General features: G+C 41.7%; 1 protein-coding gene across 1 annotated transcript; it reads right to left on the reverse strand.

Moving 5' to 3' along the window:
- Positions 1–239: 239 nt before the first annotated feature.
- mcf2b (MCF.2 cell line derived transforming sequence b) lies at positions 240–22,543 on the reverse strand. Its single transcript, XM_030747091.1, has 26 exons — positions 22,392–22,543; positions 20,566–20,700; positions 20,339–20,455; positions 18,929–19,078; positions 18,713–18,837; positions 18,477–18,591; positions 18,268–18,387; positions 14,779–14,970; positions 14,417–14,608; positions 14,163–14,343; positions 13,763–13,851; positions 13,193–13,293; positions 12,954–13,020; positions 12,242–12,357; positions 12,046–12,115; positions 11,867–11,959; positions 11,656–11,748; positions 10,626–10,751; positions 10,191–10,406; positions 10,010–10,102; positions 9,842–9,917; positions 9,547–9,589; positions 4,636–4,808; positions 3,835–3,953; positions 3,244–3,356; positions 240–3,152 (listed from the first exon to the last, which is right to left on the reverse strand). Exons 1-26 carry the CDS (start codon positions 22,440–22,442, stop codon positions 3,071–3,073), a joined length of 3,048 nt encoding a protein of 1,015 aa, XP_030602951.1. The 5' UTR covers positions 22,443–22,543; the 3' UTR covers positions 240–3,070.
- Between the last annotated feature and the right edge of the window lie 3,087 nt (positions 22,544–25,630).

Consider the following 25,630-nt stretch of genomic DNA (forward strand, 5'->3'; position numbering starts at 1 on the left):
ACTTCCTGGTGTAAAACGGGCCTATCAGGTTCACCCTGACACAGTAATCACAAATATGACCCCCCACCACCGCCGCCACCCCTCTGCATCACTGAAATGAACTGGTACTGAATTTTGCTGGTACCAGACTCGAAGAGGTGCCATCAAACTAAACACAGAGTTATGGAGAAACCAATCAAGCTGAGACTGTACATAAGGCAATGATCAGGGGACAAATCAAAACAAATAAAATAGTCCAGTGTTTATATTTTCAGAAAATAATAATATACATAATTCATCATCATACAAGTTTTTACTATGAGTGTTTTTTTAAAGTGGAAAATAAGCAAAAGCAGCAAACACCAAGTTAAAGTATGAAATACGCTGAAGCCAAACTGAACTAATCCATTAATAACTTCTGATGCTACAGTGCAGTCAGCGGTGGGTGGATTTCAAATCAATTTAAAGTGAAGAAATTTTATTTAGTATTATGGATCAGTGAACACACTTCGTTTGGATGGCCGAGCACTCACTATCAAGTAACTTTAATGCTCCCACTGTGGGTGTTAAATACTGTGAAAATGAATCTTTACTTTGTGTTCAAGCTAATCTTGGATTTACTGCTACTGGAAGGATTAAATTGAAATATTCTGGAAATAATTTCATTTCTTCACTTGATAGCAGAGTATCAGCATCTGTCTGTCCAAAGAAGTGCTGCCATTTAGAGGACTGAATGATGTTAAAAAGCCAAAATTTAGATTGTTAACATTTACACAGTCACAGTTTGCTGTAGATGTCTAAATAAGCTGCCAGCAACTCAGGTAATTACACCACATCAGTGAGCGATGAACTCTCAGCTCATTTACAGTTAAGTGGCAGTGTTTTTGTGACCACTCTGCACACTTCACACACCTCTCTGGCTTCTTTTTTACAATGTAGACAAGGTTGGACTGGGCAGTTTTAAAACAAGGCAGTTACAATACTTGAAAGGCATTTCCAAAATGATTTCCCTCAAATTACATTTTAACAATATGCTGTAAATGATTAGTTGACAGCTCTACATTATGCATTTTACAGTTAGTACCGAACACTGAGGATAGTTTCTCTGTGCAGGTGGAAATCAAGCAACAGACATATGCAGGAAGTGAGTTACCCGTGCACAGCGGCAAGCAAACAATCATAATGCTTCTCAGTAGTAATGGTGATAAGACTAGTTTGATGGACAAGTTACTGAATTATCATCAATTCAAAATAAGCATATCACAGAATATAACTTTCATTGAAAAATATATCATCACCATAAATAAAAGCATAACAGCAACCCAGTAGTTTTCAGGCAACTCCTGCTCTTAGAGAGTGACTCACACCGCAACCAAGACTTTTACCACGGCTTTTATTTTCAATACAGAAAATTTTGTCATAGCAGGAGAACATCTGTCCGTCTCAGTGTTTCAGTATGCCACAGTGTACAGAAGCAAGGATGAGGAATTTAGACAAAACCTAATTAAATCTGTTCTTTAAAGTGCACTGAGGGGGCTTCTAGTAAGCAAAGTTTTTATAATCTTCTGTATTAATCACAAAAATTGCACGTCCTCAGAGACACTCCGGGAAAAAGACTTCAACAAGGCCTTTGGTTTCCTTCAGCTCTATCAAACAGGAATTTAGTCACTTGATCATAGACTATTTGCACAACATAGTTTGCATCAACAATAACAACTAACAAGTTGCCATTTTGTTTCCACTTGCAGTCACACTGAATGATATAAAAGGATGGACAGAACTGCGATTTGCACATGGGTGTGTTACCGCACATGTGCGAGAGACAGGACTGCTCCACTAGAAGTTAAAACTCCCAAACTAGCTTTTAATAATGTTTTTATGCCTCTGCCTTTCCTGCTATGACACGTCTCAAAGGGGACCGATTATGCTCATTTCCAGCTCCATATTTTTTATTCTTGGACTCTACTAAAGCAGCTTTGCACGATTCACAGTTCAAAATAATCATTTATCTTACACTAGGCTGTGCTTTGGTCCAATCCCCTTCTCCATTACTTTAAGCTGGCTCTTTACGAGTCGCCCCTCATAAACAGAGAGGTGGGTGGGGCTTCTGCACTCACAGCCAGAGTTATGTGCATATCAGAGCTCTCCATTCTCACTGAGGTCACATAGAGCCAAGAGCAGAATGAACTGTGTGAAACTGAGCATTCAGAGCCATCTGAAGCCAGAGCTTTTAGCTCACATGGATTACTTGCACATATGCTGACATCTTTATTTGAAACTCTGGCCATGCTTACTATGAATGTGCACCACTGTAACAGCTAACTAATTAAGCAGAAAGTAAGGAGAAGCATAATGGGTCCCCTTTAATTAAGCCAACTGTTAACAAGGGTATGCAGTAATTTTTTTTCTTCTACACCATGAACACTGAATGTCAAGATTCTCTACAACTAAATTTTGTATGAAAGTTGAGACCTGCAAAACTAAAACACCCTATTTTCACCTTTTTTTTTTTCTTCAATGTTCTTTTTGTATTTTTGTCTTTTTGTATCACATGAACCCCACTGGCAGACATTGAGTGTTCACGTTGGCTACTAAGAGGTGGCCTAACCAGGGCATTTCTGCATGACAGTTAGCTTAGCTATTTGGCACATGAACAGTAATGATATGTTGGTAGGCATACCCATGAGTTCTGTGATATTTCATAAGAAAATAGAAATTAAGAAGTCCACTCTGAACATATAAATAAAAGCCCCTGTTTAAAGTCGTCAGTCCAAATAATCTGCTGTATTACTGCGAGAGAAGGCAGAGGAAAGGATGGCTTTTATGTGCTTCCCATTGTTCCAGTCTTCTGAGGTGCTTTCTGTAGTTTACAGTCTTCTGAGGAAAAACTCTCACAACAGTCTGAGGAGGAAAGTATGTGGCTGATGTTGTGCTTCATTCTGACTGACAAACAATCAGATATCAGATGCCCACTTTTTTCAGAAGGTCGATGGAATACATGAGTCCGTATGGATGGAAGGATATTCAGGCAAAGGGTGAGTGACAAACACACACACACACTTGTTTATTCATCTTCTGTGCTGACTGGCTCTCAGCATGTCTCTCCCAGAATCCTGTGCAGGTCCTCAGGTAGAACGCGGCCTTCTTCACCACGACTTATATTCTTTACCATCCTGTAATTACACACAACACAGACATGCAAAGATTTTTTTCACCTTTAAAAAGCTTGAAATCAAAATTTCTGAAATATGTGGCCTGTCTTACCACATTCCTGATGAATCCTCATGCAGCAGCTGGATGACGTCACCACAGTTAAAGATGATGTCATCAGAGCTGGCCATGGTGCTCTCTACCATTACCCTGTACCTGCCTGCCACCTGAACAGAGTAAAGACAATTAAAACTGAGGGGAAACGTGCATTACAGCAAGATAGACAAACACATACCTATTCACTCTTTTAGGAACTGATAAACCACCACAGGCAGCAAAGCATCAGTGTACAATAAATGTTATGTCAGTCACATTGTGTCCTTTAGTCCTGCTGGATGGATGACAAATGAAGTTGGGTCTCATCTAATATGAGTCTCCCAAAGGAGGTGACAAAAAGAGGAAGAGGAGGAAAGTAATGCCAAAAAAAGAAAGTTGGTACATTGCAGGTTATTGAGGACCTTTGGGGTTCAGGTAGGACCTTTCACCTAGTCTAACCTAGTCAGTAGCTGGAGTGTAGCGGCACGGCTTAAATTTTCATAAATTTTCCTTAAAGAAGCAGGACCCAAAAAAGACCAAACAAACAAAAAATAATATTGTGCTAGAATTTGAAAATATACAGCTGCTGTGAAAGCAACAAAATCTCACCAGCGGGGCAGGCAGATCCTCATCCTCCTCCTCTGAGTCTGATAAAGCAGACAGGTCTGTAGCACCCCAGTCCTCTAGGCCCTCGCAGATTGCCACTGAGTGAGCATTCACAGGCCAACCTGCAGATGACAGACAGGCTAAAAGAAGTGAAAACTGTGGAATCACATTTTACTCTTTAATATTCATCACTGTTTATCTTCTGTGAGATATTCGTGTGAAAATTCTGCTTATTGTTCTTTTAGTTTTGTTCCTTAAATGAGAACATTGAACAGGCTGAGTCTTGCTAATGTAATAGTTATGTTAAAAAGAAAGTACACCTTCTTCAGTTCTAAAGTTTTACATATCGGGACATAATGAAAAAAATGTGGTCATCACCAGGTATCAAAATTAGGTAAATACAAACTCAGACAAGTAGACAACACATGACATATTACACTGTGTCATTATCTATTGAACAAACACTAGCAGCACACTGTTTCCACATTTTTCTTTGTTTCCATTAAATAAATCCATCCATCCATTCTCTTCTGCTTATCCTGTTCGGGAAGGGGGCATGGGGCAAGAGGCAGGGTACACCTTGTACAGCTCACCTGTCGCAGGAGTACCCAGAGAGAATCCACGCAGACATGGGGAGAACATACAAACTCTACACAGAAAGGCCCCGGCCAAATGGCAGATATGAACCCAGGACCTTCTTGCTGCGAGGCAAAGGTGCTAAACACTGTGCTGCCCAATCCAATTACACATTAATTAAATGGTAAAGTGTGTGAGTGAGTGTTCCATTTTGACTGTCAAACTCACTGCGTCGAGGTGAATGAACCACAGGATCAGAGTGGGCGGGGCTAGTGTGTATCGACTCCTCTCCTCTGGCCTTGTGGGAGTGGCTTGTTGCAGAGGAGCTGTGAGGAACAAGGAGACACGCTGAGCAGCCTCCCACCGACGCGTCGCCCCACGACACACACATCTCTGATGCACTAAACCATATCACAATGGGAACAAGACACGAGCAAAACAAACAAAACGAACAACAACAACAACAACATCCACGGTGTCACAAAACGAGCTCGTACCTCAGCCACAGTAAATTAATACAGCATTCCACTCAGTTTACAGTCACATATATTTCAGCGCCTGATTTCAAAAGAGTTTGAGGTTTTCATATAAGAATCAATTATATCAGAGATCGCTGCAATATATGAAAATATTAGGACTTGATTAAACAGCATTTGCAAATAATTCCCCGCGTGGTTCAACCTGCTTTATGTAGTAGATGGGTGAAATTTGTCCCATTTAATCCAATAACTAGGAAGAACATTAACACAATGGAATAACAGCTGTCTGAATGCCCTAACCCTTCCCATCTGCTAAATAAAGCAAACACTGTAATTACTTGCAAATACTATGAGGCCTATAACAGTATTAGATACATAAATCATTCAAAAAGTGACAATCATTGCAGTATTTCATCATCCATACTGTGTATTAGTAAGAATCAAAAAGTGCTTCAAGACAATGTCTGATCAGGGTTTTTACCATGCTCAAATACTTACAAGAAATCGCTGCTATCCCTCAATGTATGTCAACAATTCCAGTGATCAGACCAACACTAACACTGTGTTGTGGTCCTAGGATTGTGTAGATTTGAGTTTTGTATTCTTAATAAATAGATTTTTGTTTGAGTTTAGTGCTTGAATTTTGATGTATTTTTTGAAACTCTGTTTTGATTTCTTATTACTCTGGTATGATGACTTTTAGTCTTCTGTGTTTACTTATGAGTTTGATTTCATTGTTATTCCAACTTACGTTTCCACCCTCGGTCTTAATGCATGCTCAATAATCCAGGTAAGGAAATCCCAAAAAGTTCATCCAGTTCATCTGGATGCATCGTTTTCAGTGGGAGTTTCATGATTGTTAATACACAAATTGTCATGAGCATTGATCATTGGCCATGAGTACATTCACAGAAAGTTGGGGAATGGCTGTAATCACAGCATGGTAAGATGGTGAAAGATGTAAGATTAGGTCCACTCTTCATTTCAGTAATGTTGGTTCCCTTTTCACATAAATAAATGATGTGCTTGACACATGCACACTCATTCAAACCATCCCTGCCCAGGATGTGCACAACTTCATCACTGACAGAGGGACCACTGGCCTACAGGTGTAGATAGACTGCAGAGTCCTGGGCTGACAAGTTATCTCTTCTGTGTTGTGCCATCTGCTTAGGTCATTTATTTTCCCAGATGTATAATTCACAGCAATCCTCCTGGAACTTAACAAAGCACACTATATATCTCTGTTTGTGCCAGGGGACCTGATCCTTGGTGTGGACCAATTTTTGGCATAGTGCATTTTGGGGTTGGAAAGCCGCAGAGATGCGGTGTTGTGAAAAAATGCATCAGCTGAGACTGAAAAAGTCCCTCTGGTGAATGATGAAATGTTTCTCCCACTGAAAACAGTGCATCCAAATGAACTGAATCAATTTTTTGGGATTTCACCCTCAGTGTTTCCCTCTGTTTTGTTTCAGTGTGAGTTCCTTTGCCCTCCTGTGCTCACTTTTTTCAGATTTCTTGTTTACTCTTCTTCCCCCTGTGTTTAGTATTTGTCTTTTGGTTCCATCCAGTTTTAGCCAGGATGTATTTCCATTATCTGGAGCTTGCTTCATAGTACAGGGTGCAGGTTTGCTTTCTGATTCTTCCTATTTCCTCCCTGGAAATCAGCTATTAAAGATTGTGTGTTAAATTATTTTTGCACAGTGCATTTGGGCACTTAAATCCATTAATTATCTCTGGCAATACCTTGTAGCACCCTTAATGATCACAAATATTTATTTTACCAAATGGCCCTGTCCCAGTGCCTGTGATCTTGGTAAACACTGCAACAGTATGTCATTGACATGTTTGGATTGACACTGACATGCTGGATGTGAATATAAATAATATTAGTTTTGATCTTTTCATGGAAGCTGCTGACAAAAAGAAAATGTGCCAGTGTGGATAAATTTCCTCTAAAATGTATCTGCATGAACTTGCGTATTGTGACACTCACGGGACTCAGGACCCTTAATCGAGTTTACAACATGCTGGCATGCTAACTGTAAACAAATCACTGTCTTCTCTAGAATAGAATAACTCCACAAACACACACATCTGCAAACACCAACACCCTGTGAAGCTCCATCACTGACACTGTCAGTGATGGAGAACCAGCACTTTCAATTATTTAGAATCATCAGATCAGCAACTGTAAGATGTTAAAAAAAAACCTCTAAGTTGGCCTAATAGCTATCACAGACTTACAGTTCTCTCTTTCGAGCAAATTTCTAGCATGGCCTGTGACTTTTGTCCTCACCCCGGGATCAAGAACACATCTAACAAAGTTGCTTTAAAACAATGTTATTACAGTGCTTCCCTATCACAGTCAATAACACTTTAAACCATCTAATCAGGGACAGTTACGAGTGGATATACATGAATACTGTATCAAGAGAAGCCCAGCAGCACTCAAAGAAACTGTGGCAGTGAACAGCACTGCCCATGGTGCTGAAATCCAGCAGCTTGAAATATCAGAGCTGAAGACAATGTTGTGCCATCTGCAGGATTTGGCAGTTCAGCCACGGACGCCAGATCTCAGGGGGAATGACAAAGATGCTGATGCATACACATACGGAGCCACTGCGCACATGCACACTCACTCAGTAACAGCAATAAACTGCAAAAAGATTATTACGAGAATTATGATTATGATCATGGCGGATATCCTGAAATGTAGGTGGGTGTTATTTGATCATGAAATCATTCCAGAAATTGGATTTGAGGATCAAATAACAGTCTCTTTTTTTTTTCAAGTTTTAAATGAATACCTGAATTGAGTCATCAAAAGTGAGTTGGCCTGCTCTCATCGCACATGAAGCATCATAAACAGCTTCTCTGATGCAACATTAACAACAGTTTTCTATCCATGATGCTGTCTGAGGTGAGGAAGTTTTGAAATTCTATCCACTGAGTTACTTGTACAACCCTGATTGCAAAAACAGTTGAGATGCTGTCTAAAATGTAAATAAAAATAGAATCTAATGATTTGCAAATATCACAAATCCATATTTCATTCGCAGTTGAACATAGAAAAAATATCACATATTTAAACTGAGAAAATGCAGCATTTTAAGAAAATTAAGTTTTGAATTTTTTTGAGACATGTTGCTGCAACATGTCTCAAAAAAGTTGGGACAGGGCCATGTTGTAGCATCCCCTCTTCTTTTAACAGTCTGTAACTGGAGGAACTGAGGAGAGCAGCTGCTGGACTTTTGGGTGAGGAATGTTGTCTCATTCATGCCTGATACAGGATTCGAGCTGCTCAACGGTCTTTGTCATATTTTTCATTTCATGATGCTCCAAATGTTTTCAGTTGGTGAAAGGACTGGACTGCAGGCAGGCCAGTTCAGCACCCTGACTCTTCAACCATGCTGATGTAATAGATGCAGTATGCAGTTTAACATTGTCTTGCTGAACTATGCAAGGTCTTCCCTGATAAAGACATTATCTGGATGGTAGCATATGTTGCTCTAAAACCTGCATATACCTTTAAGCATTGATGGTGTATAAACACTGCGTGCAAGACAGAAGGTCAAAAATCAGTATTGGATACCCATGATCTTCCAGATGTGCAACCGGCCAATTCCATAGGCACTAATGCACCCCCATACTATCAGAAATGCAGGCTTTTGAACTGTGCTCATATCAAGCCAGATGGTCCCTCTATGCTAGCCCAGAGGAAGTGGTATCCATGTTTTCCAAAAACATTTTCAATTTCAATGTATCTGACCACAGAACAGTTTTCCACTTTGCCTCCATCCATTTTAAAAGGAGCTTTGGCCCAGAGAAGAGGCCAGTGTTTCTGGATCATGTTCACATGTGGTTTCTTCTTTGCGTGATGCAGCTTTAACCTGCATTTGTGGATGAGAAGGTGAACTGTGACCACAGACTGTGATTTCTGGAAGTGTTCCTGAGCCCATGCAGTGACTTCTATGACAGAATCATGTCTGTTTTTAATGCAGAGCTGCCTGAAGACACAAAGATCATGGGCGCCCAACACTGATTTTAGACCTTGTTTCTTTCTCCAGATTTTCTAAATCTGTTGATGATATTATGTACTGTAGACAATAAGATATTCACAATAGTAACAATTTTACTCTGAGGAACACTGATGAAAGTCTTCCGCAATTTGTAGATGCAGTTTTTTGCAGATTGGTGAACCTCTGCCCTCTAAGAAACTGCCTCTCTAAGAGGCTCTTTTAATACCCATTCATGTTACTGACCTGCTGCTAAATTAACCTCATTAGTTCCTCCAGCTGTTTCTTTTTAGTACCACAGACTTTTCCAGCCTTTTGTTGCCCCCATCCCAGCTTTGTTGAGACATGCTGCCCATCAAATTCAAAATGAGCTCATATTTTTAATGAAACAGTAAAATGTCTCAGTTTAAACATTTGATATTTTTTCCATGTTCTACTGTGAATAAAATATGGGTTTATGAGACTTGCAAATCATTGCATTCTGATGTCATTTACATTTTGCACAGCATCCCAACTTTTTCATAGGATTGTGGTAAAACAGCTTTTTGGTATGTGACTTGATTAAAAATTGTATTTCAAGGTTCTTATGTGAATATTTTTGCCCACCCCTCGATCATGTGAGGTCTTGCAGAGAGAATCACCTGTCAGAGAGAGGGTTGTCTGAAAGTGGAAGAGAAGCTTCATCTACGAAAATGAGATGACACAAGAAGAATGAGTTAAATTTAGAAGGAATAAAATCCACAAACAGACTAAAGGAAATGACAATGCTAGAAATCCCGAACAGCAAAGAGCTTAAGGTGACAACAAAACCCACAAAACACTTTATATATAAAAAAAATTTTAAATCACAGCTGAATCCAATTCATAGAAAATGAAACTGGGCTTTCAAAAAAGGAAAAAGAATAGTAACAAAGGAACCACAGCAATAATCGAAACCTTGTAGTTTCTGCTGGTTGTTGAGAATTTTTCGAATCTCCATCAGCCAGGCAACTTTGACCTCCTGCGTAGGAGCCTAAACACACAGAGCATACCACTGACTATAACACTGAAACACTGAAAGCCTTTGAAAGTATACATAAAACAGAAAAAAAAAAAGTCAAATACCTGAACTATGTACACCACTTCTCTGCCACTATACCAGATTTCAAATTTCTTCACATCTCCTTTCACATTTTCGGTGATACCCACTGCACTCATCTATAGACAGAGAGAAAAACTGTAAATTGAATACAGTGTTTGGATGCAGCTTGGGTTGATAATGTGAGAACATTATTAGTGTCATCACTCTGAGGCAGGATTTGAAGCTGTAGAAGGGCGTCCTGTCGTGGTTGTCTTCATCTCTGCGCTTGCAGAAGAGCAGGGCGTGCTCGTAGAGGAAGAGGTGTCTCTGCATGGGTTTAAATCTGGCCAGCTCTTTCATTCGCACTGCTGCCCTTTTATGGCTGATCCACACGCTAAAGCTGCCCTGCATCACGACACGGCCCAGCTGGCTGAGATCACCCTGTGTCAAAGAGATAGACAGATGGATACACAAGACTCAGATGAATCTGCAGCTGCCAGCAAATTAATATACTGAAGGTTTCTTCACATGGGTGATCTATTTTTATCACAGTCAGCAAGAAAAATTTTGTGATTCACACTAATAAGATAAAGTGTGAAAATATGGTCACCAGTAATGTGACTGTCCGCTGTTTTATTTGTTGATTAGACTGGCTGATACCTGATATCCGGTGATGGCGATTTGATGCATGGAGTCATTGACAGACTTCAACAGCTCCAGCATGGAGCCCAGAGCGTCCTGGAGTTCACAGCGGCATCGCTCCTCTGTGCAGTGCCTTAAAAGCTCCTAGGCGAGAACAGGCACACAGCGTGACATGTCAGTGGCTCTTACGTTATCTGATCTAGACTGCCTTGATGCCTGTCCATTTTAAATGGCTGTGTGCACATTCAAATAATTGGCATCCTGTCTCCTGTCTTAGTGTCTGCACCTTTTAAAATCCTCTGTGTCCACATGAAACATGTTTTGTTTCTTGAGCTGCTTTGCTGTAGCCAATAAAATTAGCAGCTCTTTTTTCTGGTACTGAGATGATACGGTTTGCTGTCTATGTAGGTGCAGTCGGTTAACATGCAAATGTTAAATAGGCTGGTTTTTATATAGTGCTTTTCTACTCTACTCAAGCACTCAAAGCATTTAATACAACATGCCTCATTCAGCCATTCACACCCAATCATCATTTTTTCTACCCCTAAGTGCTTTCTAACATCACACAAATTCACACTCAGACAAACACATCGGAGAGCAACTCAGGTTCAGTATCTTGCCCAAGGATACTTTAGCATGCAGACTGGAGGAAACAAGGATCAAACCACCAACCTTCCAATTAGTAGATGACCTGCTCTACCTCCTGAGCTCCAGCCACCCCCCAAATAAATATTATGTTCAAGATGATGAATGTAAGAATGTCTGAGAAGATTCTGGTGTATGACTTATCTAGTTATCCACAATAACATGGTGGATGAGAGCAAATGTTAACACTTTTCAAAAGATTTTAAGTTTGTTTCCAACAGGGAAGTTGCAGAGTGCCCTCTGGTGACAAACTATGCAACGTCAATGCTCATAACATGGCTGAAGTGTATTTCTTCTGTCTATTCTTTCTTCTTCTTCTCTCACTCATTATAAATGTTGATACAACAAACAGTTTTATTAGTTATGATTATTAATGAATTTTTATAGCTCAGATGTACAAAACCTTAAGCAGCAGCTGGTACTTAGTGAGGCGCTGAACTGGTTTCAAGAGGTAAGAGTCCAGACCTAACTTGTGGTCAAGCTTCTTCTGGCACTCCTGCAGAAAGAGAGCACAGGACACAGAGATGGAGAGCTCAAAAGCCATTCTTTACAAATACCGCTCCATAAATACAATATGAGAAATCAAGTGCATCGTGTTAAATGTGTGTAACTACCTGAAAGAAGGGCGAATCGGCACACTGTCTCCAGAGCAACTCGGAGCGAGGCTTGTTTTGGCAGTAACGCTCATACACCTGGAACTTCTCTTTCTGCTCACACATAAATGTACACTTAAATATGTTATGTTATATCACATCGTATAGCATCCATGTGCTTTTCATCACGTCATCCTCACCCTTTTCAGAAAGCAAGCCCCCACGCTCTCTGGTGTCTCCAGGCAACTCTGCAGATCTTGGAGGAAGATCCTGTAAGAAGAAACCAAGAGGAACATCAAAGAAAATTGGATCAGCATGAAAAGACAGAGAGGGACAGGAACAGCTTGTGACTTCAGTGTGTGTGTGTGTGTGTGTGTGTGTGTGTGTGTGAGTCACCTGCTGTGGAACTGGTAAATCTCTGGCATGTTGCCAAACAGAACGTCCTTCTGGCTGCGCAGAGCTACAGGTAGAAGATTGGCCATAGAGGGGTCCTCCATTTCTGCCCTGTAGCCCTGATAAGTGCAGAGGCAAGACAACGAGCAGTGAAGGGAGAGGAGGGAAGGTGAGGCAAGCCAAAGAAACAGAGAAAGTAAAAAAAAAAATATATATATATATATATATATATATATATATATATATATATATATATGAATTACAAAACAATTTTACAATGTGGGTTCTCAGTCTCTCAATATGCTGTTGTTTTTCATTTTAAACTCTCAAATCTGGTCACCCTATCATCTGATGACCAGCCAGTGGACACGCTGGCCAACACTTGTTCTTCTGTGCACTGGTTAATGTTGACGAATGCAGACAAACTACAAAAGCTAATAAACAGCTAAATCATCAGGTGATGGCCAGTGGTTTCAAAATTGCATCTTAGCAGATGTGTTTCCTCTTCATGCTGACTGTTTTACCTGCATGCAACCAAAGCCTGTTAAAGTGAGACTGGTCAAGGTTACTCAGACTACAAATTAACTCCAGAACCCCCCAGTACTTAAAACAGTGTCCATTACCATGAGATTCTGCAACTGATATGCATATCTATAAAGATTATTAAGTAGCCAACAAAGCAAAGATACCATCAAATGATCTAAACTAAACTCACCAGAAGGACGGAGAGCAGTTCGTCCACATAGATCCTCTCTGTAGATATCAGTTCCTTCATAATACAGCTAAACAGAGTGATAGTAAACATAAACAGACAAAAAACAACAACAATGTAATACTACTGTGTAAGCTCTGACATTAACATAAGAAGACGTTGAAAGGTTCTTATATGGATCACATATAACCTAAAAAAATAGAACAAGATTAGAGTCACAATTAACACTGAGGACTGCGTACCGTGTGACCTGCTCTGGGTTGTCTTCTGCCTCTGAATCAGTTTCAAAGTTGGAACCATATAGACAGCTGCGGTTGCCTTGGTAATCATGCATCACCTCAATCTGACAAAACACAAACAAAACTCAGCTTAAACTTTCTTCTGTAGAAATATGAGCAGAAATGCTCTTTTTCAAGTAGGACAACAATTAAGCACATGTAATGAACACAGAATTCAAAGATCTGTTGCTGCAGTTGCCTTTTCTCACATAGTACACAACAGTCAGACACACTTTTGCTACTGGAAATATCGTGTTTAGTGTCATTTACCTGCACGCCCACTGGGTAATGTCTATAAAGTTTCAGGGCTGCAGAGCATGCATAAAAATCTATTTAAAAAGCCAATGAAAACAAACACATCAAATCCAAAATTATTTGGTGCAGCAGAATAGAAAACACACCCACTCCACCCACACACGCACACACACGCACACACATACACACACACACACACACACACACACACACACACACACACACACACACACACACACACACACACACACACACACACACACACACACACACACCTACCTTACGCTGGCTATTGTTCCTCCTTGCAGCTCTCTTTCCAGGAAGCAGATCAAAGGAGAACTTGGAGTTCAGGACATTAAAGTCTACACCTGTGGAGGGTATCGCAAATATAAGAAAAGCAAAAAGGAGATGTTTGCAAAAGAGCAACAAAGCAACTTTACAACTGAGACCAAAGCATGATTAAACTGGTCAAATGCAAGAGGGAAATAGAGGTAGCATACAGCGATAACTGCGCCCAAATAAAACCCTACTCAACAGCAGAAATGGACCTCTTCAATAGCTCAAAATATCCCATACTTTATCATACTTTCTACTGGAAGTATACTTAAACAAGAGAAATTGAATTAGAAATAGATTGTTGAGGATGTGTTGACAGGAGTACAATGAAAGAGGGTTGTACCATGTTTAGGGGAAAAGAGAGGTGACTTGCAACGCTGTAAAGTCTGGTCCGGTTCTGGCCGAGGGGCCACCAGCTGTATGGGTCGAATCTGCACATCTGCCAGCTTCCTCAGACACTGCTCTCTGTTTCTGATCATGGACTGCATTGAGTTCAGCTTCTCTGTCACCATCAAAATCTGGGTCTGGACAGACACAGAGTCTAAACAGAAGTAGTGTGGTCAAATACATGCGTTTGTGTCAGCAGCTTTGGGTTACCTGCAGCTGCGGGGTGAGTATGGCTTGAAACTCAAAGCTCAGAGTGTCCTGGCTGTTTTTCAGTGCAGATGGCGCCCTCTCCTGGTGGCAGCACAGATACTGCAACGCCTCCTGAGCTCCTTCTCTGGTTTGGAACTTGTCCACCATCTGACTGGCCAGCAGATATGCTCCCTCGTCACACCAGCGAAGAGCCTGCTCACAAAAGACTGCTAAGCACATGTCCAAGACTGATTCCGAGGTGACACTTCATGTTTTAAGGAATCGAATACAGATGAATGATGCTAACAAAGAAAGAATTTGCTACATTCAACAACTCACTTGCAGCTTCTGCACGTGTAAGAGTGTCCTGTGAGCACTTTTACCTCCTCAAGGTGGATCAGCAGGTCTTGTGTTCGAGTGAGCGAGGCCCGCTTGGTGCGTATGGCAGTGGTGATGATATCACAGTGATGTCGCAGTTCATTGCAACGCTGGATGATGAGTGCCAGGGCGTAGTGGTGGTTGGCAGCCAACTGGTGACCGTGCAGAATCAACACCTGGGCACGACCCATCTCCTCCTGATTCATACAGAGACAAGTTTTCAGGGGTTTTAAGTGCAAACATACCAAATTTACTAGCAATGACAAAAATGCCAGACAAGCACAGATTTTAGCAAATGCCTGCCAAGAACCATAAGGGTGTCATGGTTGGCTTTGTTATGTTTTGGCTGCTTTTGTTGTGCATGTAGTCTCTCCTGCCTCCTGTGTTCCCCTGTCTTTGTCATGTTTAGTGTTAGTTTTCATGTCTCAGTGTTATTTAATCATTTAGTTTTTAGCACCTTCTTCTTTAACTCTGAAGGTTGGTTTCCTCATATAAGTGTCTTCCCCACCCTCACTGTTTTTATCTATGTAGTATTTGGAACAGGAAAATAAAAGGCTTGCATTTGTTGATTTGTCTCTGGGTCCTCTCTGCACCTCATCACATGACAAAGGATAATTAAGGGAAATAAAGGAAAGTAAGTTTTTGCTTAACGTGCCAACTAATGATTTTGAGAACTAGTAATGGGACAAGAATGGGTCAGTTAAACTATGTTATGCTGCATTATGATGTCACAGTTAATATTTCTATTACTATACTGCTGTTTCCACTGGTGCTAAATTATTTTTTGTTTGTTTGTTTTCTTTCAGTGATGTTACAGTGCTTAAAACATGAAACAGAATGCTGTTGACCATAGTTAACAGCATGGTCTGGCAGGCCAAACTACATCAGCTGGTGGTGCCACTTTTGCATATTGGCAAATCTTGTGCTATTTAAGCTGTTTCGGCCTGCATACAGTTGCAACAATTTTCCTGAAGAAACCAGCAGTGCAACAGTCGCATATGTATGATGCCACAGATCTAATATCTGTTTTGTTAGCTATTGTTAAATAAAAAGTGAGTTTGCTCAGGGGTTAAAGCAGGCCGGAACGATCCAGAATGGTGTTCTGGCTCCTTCAGATAATTAGCAAATAAAGCTGATAGGCATGTTAATTAATTTTTCACGTGCTGCAGCCTGGAGTTGCTTTTAGTGGCAACATGGAGATCTTGGCTCAGTAATATGAAAATAATGGCATCCCACAGCCCGCTCACACCCTCATTATATCTTTTTTTTCTGTTTCATTCCTGTGATCTGTTCGTGGTGCAGATGTAAAGCTGCGGTTGCAGCACTTGAGCATCTAACTGGCTATAGAAGAGGAGCGAGCATAAACGGGGTAATGTTTTGTAAGTGGCAGGTCATTTCAAATGCAGCTTTTCAAGCAGCTCAACAAATATCACACAAATTGTTACAAAATGTGTCTGCTAGCTAAATGTACAGCTGCTGTATTTCACAGGGAGAGAAAAACATTAATGTGCAACTCTGAGAGATGAAGAAATATGTAAGAAAAGGGAGGAAAAGAAAAGAGAATGAAAGATTATTTTCAAAAATCAGGACTATCAAGAAGGGGCCTTTGCTAAATTGGAAATTTAAATCTTACTGCCCTAACTCATTTTAAAGTTTTGAAATCAGATATCAGATCCATACATAATGTGTTTGCTGAAGTTAGATTTTTTGTGCAACATCTTGCAAAACAAGTTGAAGCATTTAAACTTTGCATGACAATATTGCAAGCCTACTAAGCAGTTTGTTAGAGTTCAGCAGAGGCTAAACTGGTTAGTTGACAGTAATGCACCACATGTTGGACCAGTACAGAGTAGACATGGTTTTTATGGTCAATTTGAGGTCAGATCAAGGGTAGCAGAAGGTGACGATGCAGATTAGATTCACTTTTTTTTTGTTTTTGCATTTTTGATCACAGCAGCTTTTAATGGCAGTGGAGAGAGACAGGAAATGGGGGAAAGATATAGGGGAAGACACGCAGACAAATTGGCAACGGGCCGGGACTTGAACCCGCACCGCCCGCACTGCAGCATATGTATGTGGTCGCCGGTTTCACCACTAAGCCACCCAGACGCCCGCAGATTAGATTCACTTGCTGAATTCAGCTGACTAAACCTGCAAAGAGCAGTAAATAGCAGATTAGTTATATGTAATATTATGTGACTTACTTCTAATTCATTCTTTTCCCCACACTGCACCATTACACATGATCTTGGGGTTCCCCCACCTGCCAAATCCTACTTTAACCTCTGAGTGTCCTCCATATTCTGTGTGTGGAGGTCGTTTGTTTCTAGCTTTATGCTAGCAGACTGCCTTTGCAGCTGCGTGGAAAGATATGATATCATGCTTGCTGGAGTTCATAGTTGTTTCTGGCCTGAACACAAATTGCACTTTACTACCATATTCTTGTCTGTTCTCACAATGATTTGAAGTAAGTGCATGCATCTGAAGTTTGGATGAATCGGAAGCATGCTAGGTTGTGCACCAAAGCCAACTGGTTTTGGTAGCTGGTAGACTTCATGGGTATAAAAACACAGAGTACAGATACCACTGAAATGACTTGGTCTGCTGCTTTCCTATGTGTGCACATGGAAGGGAAGGAAGGTTTGCCTAGTACTGTATTTTTTGGGAGGCTGACTGCTGCTGCTTGCCCGGCCTGCAGGCTTTTCATATACACTATGCTGCCAAAAGTATTTGCTCATCTCCCTTCACATGCATATGAACTTGAGTAACATCCCATTTTGAATCCATAGAGTTTAATATGACCTGGCTCACAGGTCAGGTATTTATTCATCCCAAAGGTGTTCTATTGGGTTGAGGTCAGGACACAGGCCAGTCAAGTTCTTCCACACCAATCATGCTCATCCATGTCTTTATGGACCTGCTTTGGGCACTGGTGCACAGTCATGTTGGATCTGAAGCCATATGAAGTTTGGAAGTCTGCAGAAAGTTAGTGACCTCTTCACACTGTGCACCTCAGCATCCACTGACCCCCCACTCTGTCATTTTACATGGCCTACCACTTCTTGGCTGAGTTGCTGTCATTCCCAATCACTTCCACTTTGTTATAATACCCCTAACAGCTGACTGTGAAATATTAAGTAACAAGGAAATTTCATGACTGGACTTGTTCCATAGCTGTCATCCTATCACAGTATTACGCTGGAAATCACTGAACTCCTGAGAGCGATCCATTCTTTCACCAGTGTTTGCAGAAGCAGTCTATGCCTATGTGCTTGGTTTCTTACACCTGTGGCCGTGGAAGTGATTAGAACACCGGAATTCAATGATTTGATGGACAAGTGGATACTTTTGGCAGCACAGTGCATGAGCATGGAAGAGCAGGGAGGTGTGCTATCTGACTTTAGGCTTGATAAACAGGTATACATTTTGGCCTGCTTGGTCATTTTCATCAAACCACATGTGAGACTTTAATCGTGTGTGTGTCTGTTTGTTACCTGAGCATGTTTGTCCAGTGTATCCAGGTCTCTAAGTAGCTGTTCTGTCTGAACCACTGTGGTTCCCAAAGAGGCAATCTCCTTCTCCTGGGCAGAAATCCGCTCCAGGACCTCCTCCATCTACACACACAATATCAAATACAAGACTATGTAACTCAGATCATGAACTACTACAACTCATGGAAATATGCCAACACCATTTATCACACCTGCTGGAAGCTATTTTCATAGTGTAGCAGCTGAAGATACTGCTGCAGCTTCAAGTGGTGTTTCTCAAAGAAGCCATCAAATGCCTCCTCCATATCACCAAGCTGTGCCAGGAGCCTAAAACATACATGCATGCATGAAACCAACTAGCTACTAAAAAGACTCAATAAGATGGAAAAGGTAGTATCAACAGAGTATATTTTGCATCTCTCATACTCCATATTCACAGACGCTGTACCTCTGAACAGTGTGCATATCTGCTTGTATTTCCCTCTCATCCTCTGCGTCTCTTTTCGAAGCCTTAACAGTTTCCAGGTTTGACAGAAGGAGACGTCCTTCTTTCAGCACACTCCTGATATCATCCTAGATGCATGCAATTTAAAAGAAAAAAAGAGAACACAGTCTTGAGGAGCAGGGAGGAGAGGCTTGGAATTGATTGAGAGTTAAACAGCACCTTCATCTGGCGGTATCGGTGTGTGTGTGAATGCAGCAAGAATTCGATGGCATTAGCTTCATCTGGAAGTTCAGTGTCAGACAGCTCTGATCCAAAGCTCTGCAGCAGCTGGGCAATCTCTTTCACTGTCACTGCAAAGGTTTCAATGGCCTACGGGAACACATACAGATTTTCACCCCCACAAAAAAAAAGACAAAAGATAAGGAAAAAAACATAAATAATGAGCATTTCAGTTTTTTGCAGGTTCTCAAAATTAGGTGTAAAATCAAGTGAAAAAGAAAGATTTCAGCTTGCAGAACCACTTTTAGCAGCAATAACTTCAAGCAGCTGTTTTCTGAATGACTTTCTCAGTCTCTCACATTGTTTTTGCCTACTCGTCTTTACAGTGTTGCTTCAGTTCATTGAGGTTTGCAGCATTTGTTTATGCACAGCTCTCTTAAGGTCCCACCACAGCATTTCAGTCAGGTTGAGGTCTGAACTTTGGACCATTGCAACATCTTGATTCTTTTCTTTTTCAGCCATTCTGTTGTAGATTTGCTGCTGTGCTTGGGATCATTTTCCTGTTGCATGACCCAGTTTCAGTCAAGCTTTAGCTGATGGCCTCACATTTGACTCCAGAACACTTTGGTATACAGAGGAGTTTATGGTCAATTCATTGACTGCATGGTTCCCAGGTCCTGTGGCTGCAAAACAAGCCACAGGACCTGTGTTTGGTTTCTGCTAAGCGTGGTGCTAACCTTTGGTCTCATCTCCCCGAACAACATTGTTCTTTTGTTCTGTTCAGATGCAACTTTGCAAAACTAAGCCATGCTGCCACATTCTATTAAGAGAGAAGGGGCCTTCCAATCAACTTGTTCGGTCTTTTTCTAATTGTGCTGTCATGAACTTAATTAACATATTAACATAACGCAATTAACATATTAACTGAGGCCTGTAGAGTCTGAGATGTGGCTCTTGGGTTATATGCAGCTTCTCTGAGGATTGCACAGTCTGACCTAAGCGATCCACTCCTGGGAAAAATGTGGCATTGTGTTAACAAACACTTGAATGCTCCAGACCAGCAAACTGCCAAACCCTCTCCTTTTATAGAGGTGCTCTTAGTGGCTGATGATCAATTAATCAAGTGTGTTTGATTAGTGGCACCTGGCTGCTGCTTACCCTCTTAATTCCTACGGAAGCAGTAAGGATATACTTAGTTTTTCACAGACTGGTAAAGAAGGCTCAGCATATATCTCCTTTTATAAAGACAAATTCATCCACACAATAAGATATCATGGCCTGATAAATTTAGCAGCAGAGACACTTGTCCTTATGTCAGGAAGTGTGCGTCTTGTGCTAACAGAGTGGTGAGCTAGCATAACAGAAAACATGCCTAGATGTGTTGGATTATCTAATATCGGAAGTGCGTACTGTGCGGAGGACGACCCAGTCGCTTTGGCAGAACTGCACTTTTGCAGTGAAGTCTGTTGTCAAGTGATTTTCATCGATGTAGCGCAGCAGGTCACCAACTGAACGCAGCATCACCACCTGGAAAGCACAAACACAAGGCATTTCGCAGTTAGCTGGCCGGCGTTAAATATGCATGCACATGAGTGTGCCTCTCCCAGAATTCTCTGTTTTTAACCCCCTTCTCTCACCGGCATCTTCAACAGAAAGTCATCCTGGCTGAAGCGGAAGCCCAGGTCAGTGCTTGATGATGGACTGGGGGCAGAGCTTAATAAACTGCTGGGGTTGAGCACCAGGATCAAATGCAGATTGCCTGGAAATGAGGTCTGGAAAAACAAACTGTATCATTCCCTTATTTCAGTAGAGTTGAGTAGTGGATCTGAAAGTTTTCTGACATTTCCCCCTCTTAAGATGAAAAAAACAAAACTTCACACCTACCTCATCCCCTTTATTATCAATCTTTTAAAAAATGACTTGTATGTCACATGTTTGCAAAATAATGATCAGCATCATAAACCTCTGCATTTTCCCTGCATAAATCAGCCATTCAGTGTATTTGCACTCCATATTTCTCCCTTGTTGTTCATATTCTCTCTGTGCTGTGGTTCTATGCCTTGCTAAGGGGGCTCACCTCACAGATTGACAACCCCACAATTAAAGAAAAAACTTCCTGCAACATGTTCCAAATCTAATATCCTGCAAAAAAGACCCTCTTCACGTACAAGGACAGCAGTTTATTTCTTGAAAGTACCTGATTTGGGCCAGTGCAATTAGCTACCACTAGGTGGACTGTAATAGGTTTTAAATGAGCCCTGTCAGAAGACTACAGTGTGAGAGGGATGAGAAAAGTCAGAGGAGTCTTTCAGAGTTACTGACAGCTGAATGCTGAATGCTGTTTGCCGCGGAGCCCAGCAAAGCTCAACACAGCCTCAGCACCCTTCTGTGTCAATCTGCAAAGTCTTTCGGCCTCTGCAGCACTTCAGCAGGTCTGATGGTCAGCTCCTCTGACTTACTCTGCTCTTTTGTCACATCACCTGTCATCCATCTGCATGCGCTCGCATTTCTCTCCACACACCACAGACTGTAAACTTCATGCTCTGGATAAATGCAAAGATGTCACAAGAATTAGTACTTTTTTCCCATATGTTACAGGGTTAGTAATCAAGCGTGTTGACCTTTTTCTTCACAGGTCTTCAATCTTGTCCAGTTATCGAGTTCTGCTCCCCTCTCCTGTGTGCTGGCTCAGACAATATGAGGCTGAGGAGTTAATAATTATGGGGAAGACTTCTATATCTAATGTAAGTCTCTTTCGGGGAAATGCCTTATCCATGACTTATGATAGACTGTTTTCACATGCCCATCTACTGATGTGTACAGTATGATCTAATACACAAGCAAACCTCAAGGAGGTCTCATTACGCTTGTACTCACTAAAAGCCAGTAAGCTTGTTATCAACTATAGCTGTGGGGCTTTTTTAGACACAAAGACAATTCTTCTCCACACATTAGAAATGTTCCAGCTGTATGTCCCATCCAAGTGTACAAGATCTCTCTTGATATTTACTAATTCAGCAGACATGATGGAGGTAACTTGATAACTGCAGACTTGTAGGCATATCTGCACTGAACAACTGCACTAAGACTTATGTGAGCATTTGAAATACATAGATACCAAATTTTGTTACATAAAGCTGCACAACTTGATCACACTATATTTGCAGACTGCAGTGCCGGAGCTGATACAGCCCCTTGTTGTTCCGCACCTGCAGCTGCAGCCCAAACATTTGTCATTGGCCTGTCCTGGTCCCCGACACAGACTCTTAATATTGAACTACCATCCGAGTGCGACCCTTTTCTTAACCGGGAGGCATGTTAAATACCTAATGCAATGAGAACACATCCCAGCCTCTGTGTCGCAGCACCTAACAGTCTTTAGAAAAGCTCGTTTATCTCTCCGCTGCAGCATCCTCCTTCTCGCCACCCCGTTTAAAGCCTCCCACCTCCCGGCAGATCTTACCGCGGCCCGGCGCAGACGGGGGAACCCCCGTAGCGGGTTGGACTCGGCCATGGCTTTTAGCGCTCCCTTGTTCTGCTCTTTAAAGTCTGCAGCGGGACGTGGTGTCGGGAACGAGCAGCCGCAGCGATGGCACCGTAACCTCCACTGCAGTGTCCGGGTAGGCAGAGCGGCGCGCTGAGTGCGCACCTCAGCAGATGCACTTGCTCGGGACCAGGATGGTGGGGTGTGTTTTACCTGACGTCAAAGCCAAATGAAGTTGGCCGCTTTGCGGTTGCGCTGCACACAGTATCCACATTATAATCATTCCTGTAACCAGACTAAACAGTGATTAATCAGTTCAGCTTATTGTTTTCAAGGAACAATTGACCAGGCTGAAACTACCGAACCCCGCGAAAAATTATTATATTTAATTTATATCGATCATATATTAATTATAATTCTCACATCTTCTGAACCTGAATGTTAATTATAACACACCGGATTATTATCTATGAAACAACTTTAAAAAAAAAATAAAATAATGGAGCGCTATATTCCACTGGAGCCGCTAGATGGCGCTTAGAACTCAGGATACAGTGAGTCACCTGCGGTTCACCTTTTGACAGCAGAAGCACGTGAACACGGGGGGCGTGGAGACATTGCTGTGAAATCTACGTGTAGTACAGATGAAGATGGAAGCGTAACCTTGAGGGTCAAGAGCTTTTAAAACCTTATTTTGGTGCAAAGTCAATCATCTTCATCAGTTTTTAGTGCTTTTGACTGCAATTATATGTCTCAGTGAGCATTAAAATTAAATTCATTTTAGATAATGACTCTAAATAACTACCCAAATAAGTGTCTTTCATGCTGCCTTGTGCGTATGCGTAATATGAATATGGAAGCTTGTTTCCACCACAGATAAATAAATAAATACATAAAAGCGAAAGTAACTTGTAAATAATTCGCACTATGGCGGACATTTCGGAAACAAGATTGTTCGTGAAATTTCTTCCCTCCTAGATAGCATTTAGGAACCACCGTAATTCAGCCAGGAAGTAGCAGACCATGTAAAGTTACAGAGTCGGGGGCGGGGGGTTATTGAGGTGCATAGTGCGTAAAAAACGCCAACACTCTGCTGACTGCAGTAACTGCAGACCTCCAAACCTCCTCGGACACTCACATCTGTACATTAGCTGGGTACCGGGAGCTTCAGGGCATGGGTTTCAATGGCCAAGCAGGTGTAATGTGTAGGTGGCCGAGTACATTTGTCTATATAGTGTATAGACCTGCAGACCAGCATGAGTACGAGGTAAGACTGTTAAGGTCTTGACCCTTTCTTGCATGATGGTCACTACAGTACAATATTTTTGCATATTACCTCCATAAATTGAGTAAATATTAGTGCCTTTGTAATTTGTAGAGCTCAAGTTCATCTTGTGATAGGAAGGCCTGCAAAGTAGTGGAGCATAAACCATCTGAGTCAAGTGAGGATGATGCCTGTCACAGTGATGATGAGTGGCTGCCAGAAAAACATGGAGAAGGATCAGGATTAGCCGATGCTAGCAGAAGTGACAGTGGATTGAAGATGCTAGAGGAGCTGTAAGTGGTGAGTTAGCTGATGATGCTGAGGGATCTGAGGCTGTACCACCAGACAGAGCTCAGGTCCACATGAGCACAGATGAGAACATCAGTTTAGCAGCAATTATAATGTTTTTACATCATTTTCTATTATTGTTTGGTTAAATATATTTATTTGCTTCAAAAGTCAATGTTTGTAACTCCATGAAAAATAGGTTCAAGAACCATCCATCCATCCATTCTCGTCCGCTTATCCGGGGCAGGGTCACGGGGGCAGGAGCCTAAGCAGAGAAGCCCAGGCTTCCCTCTCCCCAGCCACCTCCTCCAGCTCATCCAGAGGGACCCCAAGGCGTTCCCAGGCCAGCCGAGAGATATAATCTCTCCAGCGTGTCCTGGGTGTGAAAAGAAACAACAATTGGAGACAGAGGTGAAATATATGTTAGAAAATGGTATAGCTGAACCCAGTTCTTCCAATTGGGCATCGCCATGTCTTCTAGTTAGGAAGCCCGATTCAACATTTAGACCTTGTACTGATTATCGGAAAGTCAATAGTGTTACTAAAGCAGATCTTTTCCCACTTCCTAGGATGGAAGATTGCATTGATCAAGTCGGGCCCACGCAGTATGTTAGCAAATTTGATCTGCTCAAGGGGTATTGGCAAGTGCCTCTGACCGAAAGAGCTCGTGAAATAGCTGCTTTCATAACTCCATCTGGCTTGTACTCGTATACAGTGATGCCTTTCGGCTTGAAGAATGCTGCCACTTTCCAGCGGCTGATGAATTTGGTTGTGTCAGGCCTGGAAGGGTGTGCTGTGTATCTTGATGATGTTGTCATTTACTCAGATTCTTGGGAGGAGCATGTCCAGCAAATAAAGGCTTTGAAAAGTTGGTGTGGGCCAGGTTGACCATTAATTTGGCAAAGTGTGAGTTTGCTAAAGCAACTGTAACTTACCTGGGAAAAATTGTTGGTCAAGGTTTTGTTCGGCTGGTGGAAGCAAAAGTGGTGGCAGTGAAGCAGTTCCCCCAGCCAACCACTAAAAAGGAACTCATGCGTTTCTTGGGAATGGCAGGGTATTACCGTGCTTTTTGTAAAAACTTTTCGGTAGTAGTGTCTCCATTGACCAACCAGTTAAAAGCCCAGGCTGAGTTTGTCTGGTCTACTCAGTGTCAGGAAGCCTTTGAGGCAGTCAAGGCTCTCTTGTGTTCAGCTCCTGTGTTGAAGGCACCATGTTTGGGTAAATCCTTCAAATTACAGGTAGATGCCAGTCAGATAGGGGCAGGGGCTGTCTTATTGCAGGACAACGATGAGGGAGTTAAGTGTCCAGTCAGTTTCTTCTCCCGGACATTTAATAAGTATCAGCAAAACTATTCAGTCATAGAAAAAGAGGCATTAGATCTCATCTGGGCTTTACAGCATTTTGAGATTCATGTCGGCTCTGGTTTGACTCCTCTGACGGTCTTTACAGACCATAACCCGCTTACTTTTCTGAAGTCTTTGCAGAACCCCAACCAACACCTTATGCGTTGGGCTCTATTCTTACAACCTTTCAACCTGGATATTAGGCACATTAGTGGTAAAAATCATGTAATTGCAGATGCTTTGTCCCGTGCTCCTGTAGTTAATCTGTCTTTTGCTCTCCTCTCCCGGCTGTCTGCTCCTCATGTTGAGCTGCTCCCCAGGTA

Source organism: Archocentrus centrarchus, chromosome 14, assembly GCF_007364275.1.
Source record: "Archocentrus centrarchus isolate MPI-CPG fArcCen1 chromosome 14, fArcCen1, whole genome shotgun sequence".
Classification (NCBI taxonomy): Eukaryota; Metazoa; Chordata; class Actinopteri; order Cichliformes; family Cichlidae; genus Archocentrus; species Archocentrus centrarchus.

What these genes read in the sequence shown, in the direction of transcription:
- mcf2b (XM_030747091.1), bottom strand. Translation starts at nt 22,442, where the DNA reads ATGGCCGAGTCCAACCCGCTACGGGGGTTCCCCCGTCTGCGCCGGGCC. An exon ending in GATATGCACACTGTTCAGAG is followed by an intron (nt 18,592 to 18,712) that starts GTACAGCGTCTG and finishes TGTATGTTTTAG; the next exon opens with GCTCCTGGCACAGCTTGGTG. An exon ending in TCGCCATCACCGGATATCAG is followed by an intron (nt 10,407 to 10,625) that starts GTATCAGCCAGT and finishes TCTTTGACACAG; the next exon opens with GGTGATCTCAGCCAGCTGGG.